Here is a 12,967-nt window from a genome sequence, read left to right on the forward strand (position 1 = left end):
TTGTTCATCGATGCGAGCTGGGTGTGGTCACAAGTCAGGTCTGGCGTCAAAGGAACAAAGACCAGAAATACCTGGCTTGCAAGGAGAAATTTTGGGAAAGATATGGCTGGGCATTCATCGACAGATGTGAGGCTCTGTGAGGGGACCAATCTGAAGGGGATCGAACAAGCGCACTCGCAAAGGAGATGCCAGCACCAAAGTCAACCCGAAATCTGAGGAAGCGGAAAAGGAATAGGTATATATTTGGATAAAAGGATAAACGAAATCAGCACAGGAAAGGAAACGGCATCGAACTGAAGATACAAGAAGGGAGGCAAAAATTTCCAGACACAGAAACGGTCAAACATCGGACCAATGAGTTTAAATGACAGTCCTCAAGCATCTCCACCTGCTTGCGCTGGTTTTTTCTGCGTTGGGCTTTTTACCTTCACAGATCAGATTGTGGCGACCAGTGACTCCGTCAAAAGGATCTTTTCGAATGTCAACACGACTTAGCAATTTTTGCTTTTCGTCCCGACTCATCTGCAAAGTTCTTTTTTTTTCCTGCAGGAGTTGGAAGGTGCGGTCAACGTACTCGATATACAGTAGAACCAAGAACTAACGAAAACATGAATGGGGAGAAGATGATGGGTGGAAAATGGCTCATCTCCTGGTCTCGTGCAGGGCTTTTGGACAGATCGTCCTCTTGAGTCAGTCCCAGGGCAAAAAAACCATGCGCATTCGGCCGAGTCGGCAAGCAGGCTGACAGTTTGGTACGTAGAGTTTCTTATCAGGGGTACGTATAAGAGGACAAGGACTCGGATGAAAAAGAACTAGGTCGGGTCCGCCGGCAGTCACATTCTCCGAGTCCGAAAAACGGTCCGTTCAGTTATGGCAGAAGAGGCAAAGAGTTCAACGCTTGTAGCATCTCGTGGAAAAAGCGTCCGCTGGTGGAGGACGACTGGTGGGTCGGAGGCAAAAAATGTTCCCAGTCACCTGTGCCGATAATTCGCGATTCGAAAGACGGGCGCAGGAGGAAGTGTCTTGCCTCTTTTCCGAATTAGTGTGGATGAAACCCGACCTCTCTCCCCAAAAAGTGATGTGATGGCGGATGAGGTAAAGGGTTGAAACTAAACCGTGAATAGAGGAGTCCGGGGATATGGGATGGAGCGAAGACTAACAGCCACGTTGCCGTTAATAATGAGTTGTAGGAAGTAAAGCCTGATACACTAGAGGAATGATATTCGAAGGGAAAGGGGAAAAGGAAGAACCAGGCATCAAAGCCCCAAGCCTCCAAGAGACGTGAAGTGGAGTCATCATTGTTGTCGGTGGCTGACGGAGTGGGTGGGTTTGATGAAGGATGAAAGACACTGAAGAAGGATGGCTCAAAACGACATCGATCCAATCGCTTGAATCCGCTCGATTCAGCTAATAAACCCAAGAGCAGAGAAATGGTGGGTGCCTGGCCGGCCAAATTCCTAAACGGATTTTTGAACATGGGAGATTGAGCGTACGCCATTGATGAGAGCAGGGCTGTCCGTCTTCTCAGGTTTCAGGACTCAGCCTCCGACCACTGGGCAACTGTTGCGTAACAACGGAGCTGCCGTAAATCCCTAAAATCCATAGCTAAACCGCTCCTAGGGCTCCCTACTAGTCCGCCTCTCGTACCCGTAAATCGTATCCCTCCTAGTGTATCGCCTGCTACTCGTGCCTCCTCCACCATTACAATTCCTAAGACCACTTGATAGCTAATACCACAATCCTAGAAGAAACTTGATACACTTTTACACGCACACTTCTCTCCCTCTCGTTTCTCTTCTCTCTGCCTGAATCCTCAGTCTTTGCTATCTCACCCTTCCCTCTCTCTTCACCTCATTGCACCCTGCGATCCCCTCTCTACAAGGCCTCGTACCTGGCGGCAACCATCACCACTGATGACCTCCACCCCATAATGAGCCCTTCTGCTTACCAATCCTGACGTCTGCGCTCTCTCTCTCTGGGGCCCAGTTCCTCCTGCATCCTTCCGTATCACGGCCGGTCCAAAGATCATTCCTCCTCCGATCCAAAGATTGACGAAAAAGGGAACTGCCACGGCGGCTCCGGAATCACCATGGATCATCGAGGCAGCATTGAGAGCCTGGGATATGACATATCCCAGTTTGTCTCACAGCCACCTCCTCAGATCTTTGGTGCATATAATCCGGATGGCACTCCTATTCCTCCTACGCTTCCTCCCGGTACCTACTTTGGAGATCTGAATGATGGTGTTGTCGACGAGAATGACCCTAAGCGCCGACGTATTGCAAGGGTGTGCACCCACAAACTTTTGTGAAGGAAAGGACCCTCGCTCTCTGACACCTCCTATAGGCGTGTGATATGTGTAGGAAGAAGAAAATCAAGTGTGATGGGAAGATGCCCAAATGTGGTCACTGTATAAACTATAAAACAGAATGTGTCTTCACGCAAGTGGAGAAGAAACGAAATCCTCCAAAAGGGTGGGTTGATCTGAAATCCCCAATCGGCCCCCTCCTTCCTTCGAAAATGAGACTGATCTGATATGTCGCCAGCGCGAAATATATTGAGGGCCTTGAAAACCGCCTTGGGCGCATGGAGTCGCTATTGCGCATGTCTGGCCTTCTGACCGAAGAAGAGGCCGGCAAAACGGACCTAGGAACGTTGGAGAGGCGGCTCGCCGAAAAAGCTTCTTCTAAAGATGCTTTGGCGCAGAAAACAGAATCTCCTGCTCCTCCAAAGAGTGGTGCCAGTTCTACCGTGCCCGAGAGCTCACCAAGACCAGGATCCCAAAGAGACTCGTCCCACGACACCCCACGCGACATCGTCACTCCCTCCAGCACAGAGGGCGACAAAGCAGTGCGAGAGGATGTAGAAAATCTTTCCGAGGCCATGTGCTCTCTCGTGACCAACAACGTAGGCGAAACCCGATATATCGGTAAGGACCATCATTGCTCCTCCATTTTGGGTAACCTGACCACATCTAGGATCTTCGTCTGCATTCTCCATCTTCTCCAGCAAAGGAATTGAGTGGGTCAACCAGAAGACTGGGGACACCTCATTCCAGGAAACTATTCAAAATGCGGTTAACGAGGACGATATCAAATGGCAATATTGGAAGCCGGAGGTATTTGGCGACATTTTTGTTCGCCGAGTCTTCAAACCTCTGCCGCCGAAGGAGGAAGCCATGTCGTTGTTCAAGGATTTCTTTGAGAATTTCAATTGCATGTTCCCATTATTTCACGAACCCACTTTTATGCACCTGGTGGAGAAACAATATTCAAAAGATCCTTATGAGGGAAGCGGCTGGTGGGCGAGTATCAACGTCGCTCTCGCCATTGCATATCGGATCCGAGTCATGAGTAACGTTGTTCCTCAGGAAGACGATCAAAAGGCTTGGTTATACTTGAAGAATGCTATGGGAGTCATCACGGAGCTGACCATGCGGAATACTGATCTTCTCAGTGTCCAGGCTCTATTGGGAATGGCTTTGTTTTTGCAGGGAACACCCAATCCGCAACCGTCTTTCTTCCTCATCGCCGCCGCCATCAGGTGCTCTCATACAATAGGTCTGCACAAACGAGGGTCCGCATTCAACTTGAACCCCATAGAAGTCGAACAACGCAAACGAGTTTTCTGGATTGGGTACCTGCTCGACAAGGATGCCTGTCTTCGAGCTGGCCGACCCCCGGCCCAAGATGATGACGACATGAATGTCGAATTACCCTCCGAGGACCCTCCGGATAACATCGGAAATGTTCCGCTGGCCGATGGTAAGAGCAAAATCAACCTCTTCCGTCTGATGTGCGAGTTCGCCATCATTTCCAGCAAAGTCTATCGGCAACTCTACTCCGTTCGGGCATCCAAGCAAAGCGACGGAGAGCTACTCAATACGATCGGCGAGCTCGACCGGGAGCTTGAAGCATGGAAAGACAGCATTCCACTCGATTTCCGGCCCGAGCACGAAATCAAAACCTCCCATACCCCTCTCATCTTACACATCGTCGTCCTCCATTTCTCCTACTACAACTGTCTGACCACGATACATCGGATGTCTGTGCACCATGGCTACTGGACGAGTCGGTTATCCGAATATGCGATCCAAGGACTCAATGCCAGACCCCTCAACCCACGAGTCTTTTCTTCGGCGGCTCTTTGCGTCTCCGCTGCTCGAGCCTCTATACACCTCATCAAATATATTCCTCAAGGCGATTTTGCCTGTGTCTGGCTGATTCTGTATTTCCCAGTCTCTGCACTCGTCACCCTCTTTGCCAACGTTCTGCAAAATCCTCAGGACACTCGTGCAAGAGCCGATATCAAGCTCATGGACCTTGTTGTCAACTTCTTGTCTAATGTTGCCCATGATGAGGGGACAGGATCTCTGACTCGCATGCTTACCGTTTGTTCAGAGTTTGCTCGCATTGCAAGAGTAGTGATTGAGAGGGCCGAAAAAGAAGGCACCAAGAGGAAGCGCAAACTTGTCCCGGAAGAAATCCTACGTGTCAACCAGTCTGCAATGGCACAGGTCCAGTCACAGATTAACGGACGCACGGCTGGCTCTCGAAGATCAAGTGGCACCGGAAGCTCTCCTCGTGCTCCAGGAACCTCGCTTCCGGCGACCGGAGTATCAGCTACACCAATGGGCGCTAATACTCCAGGCAACTCTCTCAACCCTAACAACTCGTTCTTCGGCATGGCCAATCTCGACAATGATTATGTTGACATGCTCACTCAACCTGGACTCAGCCCCGACTTGAGTAGCCAACAGATGCCCAGCTCAACAATGTCGCCTCTCAATGTCGGGTCGTTCCAACAACCTTTTGTGCCTCAGGATTTGTGGCAGATGCCCATGACTTTCGAATGGGATTGGGCGGAGTTTGGCCAGCCCAGCTATAACGACTTCATTTTGAGTGATGGAATGAATGATGGAACGATGCCATAGCAATGATACTTGCAAGCTGCTTCTTTTCCAGCATGTACACGAGTTGTCAATCAAGTGTAACTGCCGTCCAAGGCGTTTATAGCGAGAAGAATAGCACTCTTGGTGGGCAGGAGTGATACTTGCAACAACCGAGATTTGTACAATATATGATACCCCATTCTTACGCCCTCAAACTTGTTGGCCAATACATTCTTCTGTTCTGAGCTTCTCCGTCTACCGAGCGGACACATCACCATTCGCAGAACCCCGATAAGTTGGTCTCGTCCATTGAGCTCTCGTGTATGGCCTGTGGACAAAATACCTTTTTTGGGTGGGGGGGGGAATGGGGCAGGGTAGCTTCACTGATTCTAGGTCAACCACTACTTTCACAATCCCTCGAGCAACTTTCCTGGACCTTTTTGGCTCTTCGTTGTTCTCTTTGGAAACGGATCGCGTATGAATACAGAATTCAAGGAAACAGATAGCAGTCGCCCATGTTCGTTTCAAGTCATTGCTTCATTCTTACATATCATTTATGATCCCACTCCCTCAGCAAAACTCTTGCACGTCGTGCAAAAGCCCCAAGTCTTCGCGCAATTGAATTCAATGCTCTCCTGACTACTCGACGGACTCGTCGTGCCGGCGCCATCGGATAGGAGAATCACATCGTATCCTTTCGTGAATGCCTAGAAAAAGAATCGTCAAGCTCTGAACCATCACTGGGATCTACCACTGTCGTATCGGTATCTCTGCGGCGTATAGGATGGGTGTGAACGGAGTTAAAATATCAAGACACGGAAATAAGATCATGAAACTCACATCTTGCAGACTGCCACCAACGCACTGGTCGGTGTTGACCCCGGCGAAGAATAGCGTCTTTATGCCTTCTTGGTCTAGAAATTCCGTGCATGCTGTACTTGCGCCCCACAGGCCTGACATGCGGTTTTTGTGGATCCAGATGTCCGGTGGACTGGCTGTCTTGCCTTCTTCGTATGCCCTCTTTAAGGACGGCGTCAGGTCGGCGTTCCAAGTGTCGCGCATGAGAAGTCTACCACCGGGCACAGTAGACCCGTCGTCCAATTCGACATGCCCGATCTCGGTCCCAAGGCCTTTGTAGATGCGGGGGTTTTTGCCCGATGTCTCGATTTGAGTGTTGCTAAGCTTGTCACAGCCCTCGTTGACGCCGTGAGAGTCGATAGCTGCTTGCTTCGCGTCGATAGTCGCATATGATGGGAAGTCACCGGCAAGGACAGTTTCAAAGCCAAAAGCGCGAAGGGTGGCGGGTGGCATGGTGGCGATTTCTTCGTTGGTCAAGCCCCAGTTCAGCCAGATGATGCGGATGCCGGCCTTGCGGGCGGCCGGGATGGCGTGGTCGAGGAGCTGTCGTTGGGCGAGGAGGCCTTTGGAATCGCTGGGTCGGCCGAGATGAGGGGATAGGAAGAAGTTCTGCATGTCGATGATCACGAGGGCGGATTTGGAGGGGGAGATGGTGATGGGGATCGTGGTTGTTAGGATTGTGTAGGTTGGTGTTGGAGTTGGTGAGGTAGGGGTGGGACGGTGAGTGAGATCGAAGCCTGTGGATGAGTCGTAGAGCCAGAAGGAGGCATTGGGGTTGCCGATTATGGCTTTGCGGTGGGTTGGGTCGGTATTGTTCATTTTTTATAGGGCGACGAGGCTGAAGTGGATAGGGGGGGATGGCCGGAGATGAAAACAGGTAGAGATTGGGATTCCACGTTGTTTTATTTTATAACTTCATGAGATATGTTGTGATAGAGGCAGTCTTGGCCCGCCCTGGTAGATAAAGCAGATGGTCGTGTATATGCTCGAGTGGGAAATTCTCTCTGTTGTATATTTTATCTTCCACCCCGCAAAAAGTCAAGATAAGCATCTGAATCGGGAAGGAGCGGGAGTAGGCGAGACGCCAGATACAAAGAATAACATCTACACAAAGCTATCTGAATGCGCTCTTCTCCGTATGCAAAGCAGTCTTAAGATATAAACATGAACCAAAAGATGTCATCTCGATATACAACCATGAGGTGGATGGACAAGGGGCCAAGAAGGTAGGTACTTGGGTACTTGCCCAGCATCACATGTACTTACCCCTTGCACTCCACACAATGCATGGTTGGTGTGTGGGTGTGCACACAAACTTGCGCCCACACTGACATATTCACACCCTGCGGCTTCAACAACTCACATTCGTACCCCACCGCCACTTGAAGCCTGTTTTTGTACAATTATTTGCTGACCTCGACATTTGCATGAACAGCACCTTCATTTGCCTTTGATTGCCTTTGTTCACACCTGTCCTCTCGCACTGCATCTCTAGCCCTCCCAAAATGGCTCTTCTTCAAGCCCGTGTTAAAAGTGTCCCGTCAGGCGACACCTTGATCATCACCAACCAGAAGGGTGCCGAACGCACTCTGTCGTTGGCTTACATCAGCGCCCCTCGATTGAAGAGGGAGGGTGACGAGGTTGGTCCTTTTCTTGCTCCCCGTTCCCGCTTTTTGTCATCTTTTTTCAAGCTAACGGTGGCAGCCATTTGCCTTCCAATCCCGTGAATTTCTTCGAGAGCAACTTCTCGGGAAAGTCGTCCAATTTCAGGTCCTGTACGCCATTCCTACCACCAAACGAGAATACGGCCGAGTCAAGCTTCCCAATGGCTCTGAATTTCCCGATCTGATCGTGCAGGAAGGCTGGGCTAAAGTGCGAGAGGATGCAGGCAAAAAGGAGGACGATGAAAACGCATTGGCATACCTAGACAAGCTCCGGTCTTTGGAGAGCGAGGCCAAGTCGAATATCAGAGGCCTCTGGGCCAAAGGTGGCCAAATAGAGAACTCTTCTGAAGTCTCTGATCCGAATGCCTTGGTGGAGCAATACCAGGGAAAGAAGGTCGATGCCATCGTGGAACGTGTTCTCACTGGCGATCGATTGATTGCCCGACTGATGCTTACACCTACCAAACATGTTCAAACCATGCTGGTCCTAGCCGGTGTGAGAGCTCCTGCTACGAAGCGAACTTCTCCCGAAGGCAAAGATGTTCCGGCCGAACCTTTCGGTACTGAGGCTCACGCGTTTGTGGACGAGAGACTACATCAGCGTAAATGCGCGGTTGAACTCCTCGGTGTGACGCCGCAAAATCAGCTCATTGCGAATGTCCTACATCCGAAAGGAAACATCGCAAAGTTCCTCCTTGACGCTGGTCTGGCTCGATCAAATGACCAACATGTCACTCTCCTCGGCAACGAAATGGCCCAGTTCAGAAATGCGGAGAATGGAGCAAGGAATGCCCGGAGAGGAGTCTTTACCGGCGTGTCTGCCACCAAGGCTGCCGGTGTCCAGGATGCCGATTTCACCGTGTCCCGAATATTGAACGCCGAAACGGTCTTTATCCGAACCCGTTCGGGTGAGGAACGAAAAGTGACCCTTTCCAGTATCCGACAACCCAAACCCTCAGATCCAAAGCAAGCACCGTTTGGTGCTGAGGCCAAGGAGTTTTTGAGAAAGCGCTTGATCGGAAAACATGTCAAGGTGACCATTGATGGCAAGAAGCCTGCTTCAGAAGGCTTTGAGGAGCGAGAAGTGGCCACGGTGCTTGTCAGTGGAAAGAACATTGCATTGACTTTGGTGGAAGCGGGATATGCTTCTGTGATACGCCATCGACGGGATGATGACGACCGTTCGCCAGACTATGACGCTCTTCTACTTGCTGAGGAATCAGCCCAGAAGGACGAGAAAGGAATGTGGTCTCCAAAAGCGCCAACAGCCAAACAATATCAAGACTACTCAGAAAGCCTACAGAAAGCTAAAATGGAGGCATCGGTTTTACAGAGACAGAAAAAGGTCCCTGCCGTGGTGGACTTTGTTCGCGCGGGTTCTAGATTCGTGGTCCTGGTCCCTCGAGAAAATGCAAAACTTACGTTTGTTCTCTCCGGCATCCGTACGCCAAAACCGGCACGACAGCCGGGTGACACCGCTGAACCTTTCGGACAAGAAGCATACGATTTTGCCAATCGAAGATGCCTGCAACGAGATGTCGAGATCGATGTGGAGAATACCGACAAAGTCGGCGGATTCATCGGTACCATGTATGTTGGACGCGACAATTTTGCCCGAGCTTTGGTCGAAGAGGGTCTCGCAGAAGTACATGCTTATTCGGCTGAGCAAAGTGGTCATGCGAATGAACTCTTTGCCGCACAGAAAAAGGCCAAAGAGGCCCGAAAAGGTATGTGGCACGACTGGGATCCCAGCAAAGACTTGGATGAAGATGAGGCTGGGCCTCGGTCGAATGGTGCAGAGGGTGCGAATGGAGACTCGGCCGAAACGACTTCAAGAAGAAAGGATTACCGCGACGTGATGGTGACGCATGTCGACGAGACCGGCAAACTCAAGATCCAACAGATCGGAGCGGGAACTGCGAGCTTGACGGAGCTGATGACGGCATTCAAATCATTCCACTTGAACAAGGCCAATGATCAACCTCTCCCTGGACCTCCCAAGGTTGGGGATGTTGTTGCAGCCAAATTCACCGTGGACAATGAGTGGTATCGAGCCAAGGTTCGCAGAGTTGATCGGGAAGGAGGGAAGGTCGATTTGACATATCTGGACTATGGAAACTCGGAGACGATTCCGTGGTCTCGATTGCGACCTTTGACTCAACCACAATTCTCGACTCAAAGGCTCAAGCCACAAGCCACGGATGCGGTATTGTCTTTCTTGCAATTACCAACTTCCCAACAATACCTTCATGAAACGGTAGACTTCATCGCAGAACAGACTGATGGACGAGAACTGGTGGCCAATGTCGACTATGTCGCTCCGGAAGGAACGTTATATATCTCCTTGCTCGACCCGAAGGTGTCGACCAAGATTGATGAAAGTATCAATGCGGAGGTGGTTCGAGAAGGGTTGGCAATGGTACCAACCAAGCTCAAGGCCTGGGAACGACAGGCAGGAGACACATTGACGAAGCTGAAAGAGCTTCAGGATGAGGCAAAAAAGGATCGAAGGGGTATGTGGGAGTATGGGGACTTGACTGAAGATTAGACTCACACATCCCAAGGCATCTCATCTAGATGGTGACGGCGGGAGAAATTGGCCCGCCATAGGTAATATACTCGGCCGAAATAGTGGGAAAAGCAGAGGACGGAATCTTTGTTCTTGGCTCCGATTGTTTTGAGTTTGACAGCCTCGCGCGCTGGGAATCTCCAAAAAAAAGGAACTGGCTGACAGAATTATTCAAGAGCATTACTTCAGCTGACAAGGGAGGAGGGGGGAGGGCCAGTGAAGGACGTCAAGTCCACTTGCCTAAATCAGGGGTGGTTAGGTACAAACCTTACCTAGGAGCCTTCCCCAGCCATGTAGCTAAAAGGGGGCCTTAGGGGAGCTGTCCGAGAAATGCTTGAAGAATCATCGATGCAAGAGTCTAGACATCCGAGTTTGCAGAGGACAATGAAATACAGGAATCATTTCATCTCGCTCTCCGAACCGCCGACAATCATGGTGATGATAGACTGACAGCGAATGCGGGAGACGCGGGAGCGGGTACGAAACGAGTACGAGAAATCAATAACGGCACGAAGGATGATATCAGCGAATCTGTTCCTCGGCAATTTACATTGGCTGCTTCACAGTCGGCCTGTGCCTTGACTTGGGACGGTGATTGACTCAGATGGAAGCATCATGGCAGGCCCTTGTCATCGCCTGCAGAAACCCAAAGATCCCCGGTCTCCATGTCCATCTCGGCTTGCGGCTTGCTAAATCGGCCGTGTCTCTTACCCGGCAAACCCGATCTTTGCTGGCTAACGGGTACCAGCAACTTGCAATCATCTTCGAAATCTTTCGGCACGCCTGAAATAAGTTCCCAGCTTCCATATAGTGCTACTAACTTTTTGCTCTACGCAGACCTATCTTTTATTCTTCCTAGATCATCTCTCTCCTAGATTTCCACCTCTCTTTTTGTACTGGCCGCATCTTGCGGTGACCCGGTTCGCTACGGGGAATTCTGCATCTCTCCAAGTGTATTTTTTTTATCCAATCCGAGTCCCCCTGCATAATTCTCCCCTCCGAAATGAGTCCACTTCACAGAACTCTCACCGGTCAATCGCATAGTTCTCATCATTCGGATCACTCTACACAGGCATACTCGACCCTGACGAAAACAACGACCACTGATCCTCTGGCGGGTACCCTAAACCATTTGACCCCGGTCCAAGAACAAAAGCTCGAGGAATTCAAGGACCGCTTGCTGAAAGGAGGATGGTGGTCACCAGATGGAGTCAATGGCAAACCAAGCCACGACGATGGGACATTGCTGTATGAGTTGTGCGACGTGGCCATTTGTATCGGCGCTGACTTGTCTTCCAGCCGGTATCTACGAGCTCGGAAGTTCGATATCAACGGCGCTATCGGCCAGTTCACGGACACGGAGAAATGGCTGAAAGATCAACAGGTGGAAGAACTCTACGACCACTTTGATGTAGAGGCTTATGAAAAGGCGCGCCTTGTGGTAAGCTCAACTATCCTCCCCCTCCCAACTTACAGCCTGATAATGGCTGACAGGAAGGAACAGTACCCTCAATGGACTGGCCACCGCGACAAACGAGGCATCCCCATCTACGTCTATCAGATCAAAGGCCTGGACAGCAAGACTGTTCACAAATATCAGAAGGAATCGCAGGAATACAAAGACAGCCTCCCATATCACAAGAACCTCTCTACCCCGGCCAAATTAATACCTCTGTTCGCCCTGTACCAGAACCTCCTTAACTTCGTCATGCCCCTCGTCTCGACCCTGGAACGACCTAATCCAGAAGTACCCGTTACGAATTCTACAAACATCGTTGATATCTCTGGTGTTGGATTAACTCAATTCTGGAACTTGAAAGGTCACATGCAAGATGCTAGTATCCTGGCAACGGCACATTACCCCGAAACCCTTGACCGGATATTTGTATGGATGATGTCCCCAATAGTGAGGAAGCTGTCAAAAGGCTGACCGGTATCAGATAATCGGCGCTCCCTCATTCTTCCCCACGGTCTGGGGCTGGATTAAACGGTGGTTTGATCCCGTCACTGTCTCCAAAATCTTCATCCTGAGCAAAAACGATGTAAAACCCACCCTGTCGAAGTTCATGGACACCAAAGATTTCCCCAAACGATATGGCGGTGAACTCGACTGGGAATGTGGCGATCTCCCGCATCTAGATGACGAAACGCGCGCCGCATTAGAAAAGGATGGAAATAAAGGCTGGGTCCGGGGTCCGTGTCTATGGCTGGATGGACAGAGAGTTGCGGTTGGTTCCGAGAACGGGAAACTCAGAAGACCGGACAGCGATATTCAGAAGAAAAAACCGATTGTCTGCGCGGCCGACTACACCGAGGTGCCAGTTCATCCTGATCGGAAACTGTCGATCGTGACCAAGTCGAGTACGACGAAGATGGCCAATGGGACAGCCTCGCCACATCACCATGCTGCAGAGGCATCGGCGGCTGCTGTCGCAGACCGAGCAATATCAGCCAAGATCGTAGAAAGCAGGATGAACCCAGAACAACCACCGACACCGCAATTAGAACCTCGGCCTAACTCTCGGCGTGAAGAATCCCAGCAAGAACTCCCGAATGTCCCGGAAAAGGAATCAGAACCACCCACCACGACAGAGACCATCTCTGTTTCCTCTGCAACGCCGCCCACGATAATTCCTCAGACGACGAGCACGCAAGAACCATCCACCGTACATCCTCACCCTTCCGCCATCCCTGAGCCTGGTCCAACGCCATCTCATAGAGCGGCCATGACACAAGCCGTGGCAGAAAAGTTGAACGAAGAATCTGTCACGTCGAACCCCCCGACGGCCAATGGGCATGCTGCCCCCGAAGTGGCCAGTGATCTAACCAGGGGCCTCCCGATCGAGACGGAGAAATTGGCCATTGTGGAGTCGACGAATGGCGAGATCGACCGCCCGTTCATGGAGAGATTCGTCACTGCCACTGAAGTTTGAGTTCTTTTTGATTCTGCTTCGATGGCAGGAGTGGGATGTTGGATGAGGAGGG

At 50.8% G+C, this 12,967-nt stretch overlaps 4 protein-coding genes across 4 annotated transcripts; 3 read left to right on the forward strand and 1 right to left on the reverse strand.

Moving 5' to 3' along the window:
- Positions 1-2,089: 2,089 nt before the first annotated feature.
- Z518_01229 (uncharacterized protein) lies at positions 2,090-4,933 on the forward strand (the record flags this gene model as incomplete). Its single annotated transcript, XM_013421830.1, has 4 exons — positions 2,090-2,287; positions 2,347-2,474; positions 2,547-2,929; positions 2,979-4,933. 4 exons carry the CDS (start codon positions 2,090-2,092, stop codon positions 4,931-4,933), a joined length of 2,664 nt encoding a protein of 887 aa, XP_013277284.1.
- Positions 4,934-5,445: 512 nt separating this feature from the next.
- Z518_01230 (uncharacterized protein) lies at positions 5,446-6,568 on the reverse strand (the record flags this gene model as incomplete). Its single annotated transcript, XM_013421831.1, has 2 exons — positions 5,446-5,598; positions 5,732-6,568. The coding sequence occupies 2 exons, from the start codon at positions 6,566-6,568 to the stop codon at positions 5,446-5,448; spliced, it is 990 nt and encodes a 329-aa protein (XP_013277285.1).
- A 686-nt stretch (positions 6,569-7,254) lies between these two features.
- Z518_01231 (uncharacterized protein) lies at positions 7,255-9,961 on the forward strand (the record flags this gene model as incomplete). Its single annotated transcript, XM_013421832.1, has 2 exons — positions 7,255-7,389; positions 7,454-9,961. 2 exons carry the CDS (start codon positions 7,255-7,257, stop codon positions 9,959-9,961), a joined length of 2,643 nt encoding a protein of 880 aa, XP_013277286.1.
- Positions 9,962-10,985: 1,024 nt separating this feature from the next.
- Z518_01232 (uncharacterized protein) lies at positions 10,986-12,915 on the forward strand (the record flags this gene model as incomplete). Its single annotated transcript, XM_013421833.1, has 4 exons — positions 10,986-11,230; positions 11,282-11,423; positions 11,487-11,867; positions 11,923-12,915. The coding sequence occupies 4 exons, from the start codon at positions 10,986-10,988 to the stop codon at positions 12,913-12,915; spliced, it is 1,761 nt and encodes a 586-aa protein (XP_013277287.1).
- Positions 12,916-12,967: the final 52 nt, after the last annotated feature.

Source organism: Rhinocladiella mackenziei (assembly GCF_000835555.1).
Source record: "Rhinocladiella mackenziei CBS 650.93 unplaced genomic scaffold supercont1.1, whole genome shotgun sequence".
Classification (NCBI taxonomy): domain Eukaryota; kingdom Fungi; phylum Ascomycota; class Eurotiomycetes; order Chaetothyriales; family Herpotrichiellaceae; genus Rhinocladiella; species Rhinocladiella mackenziei.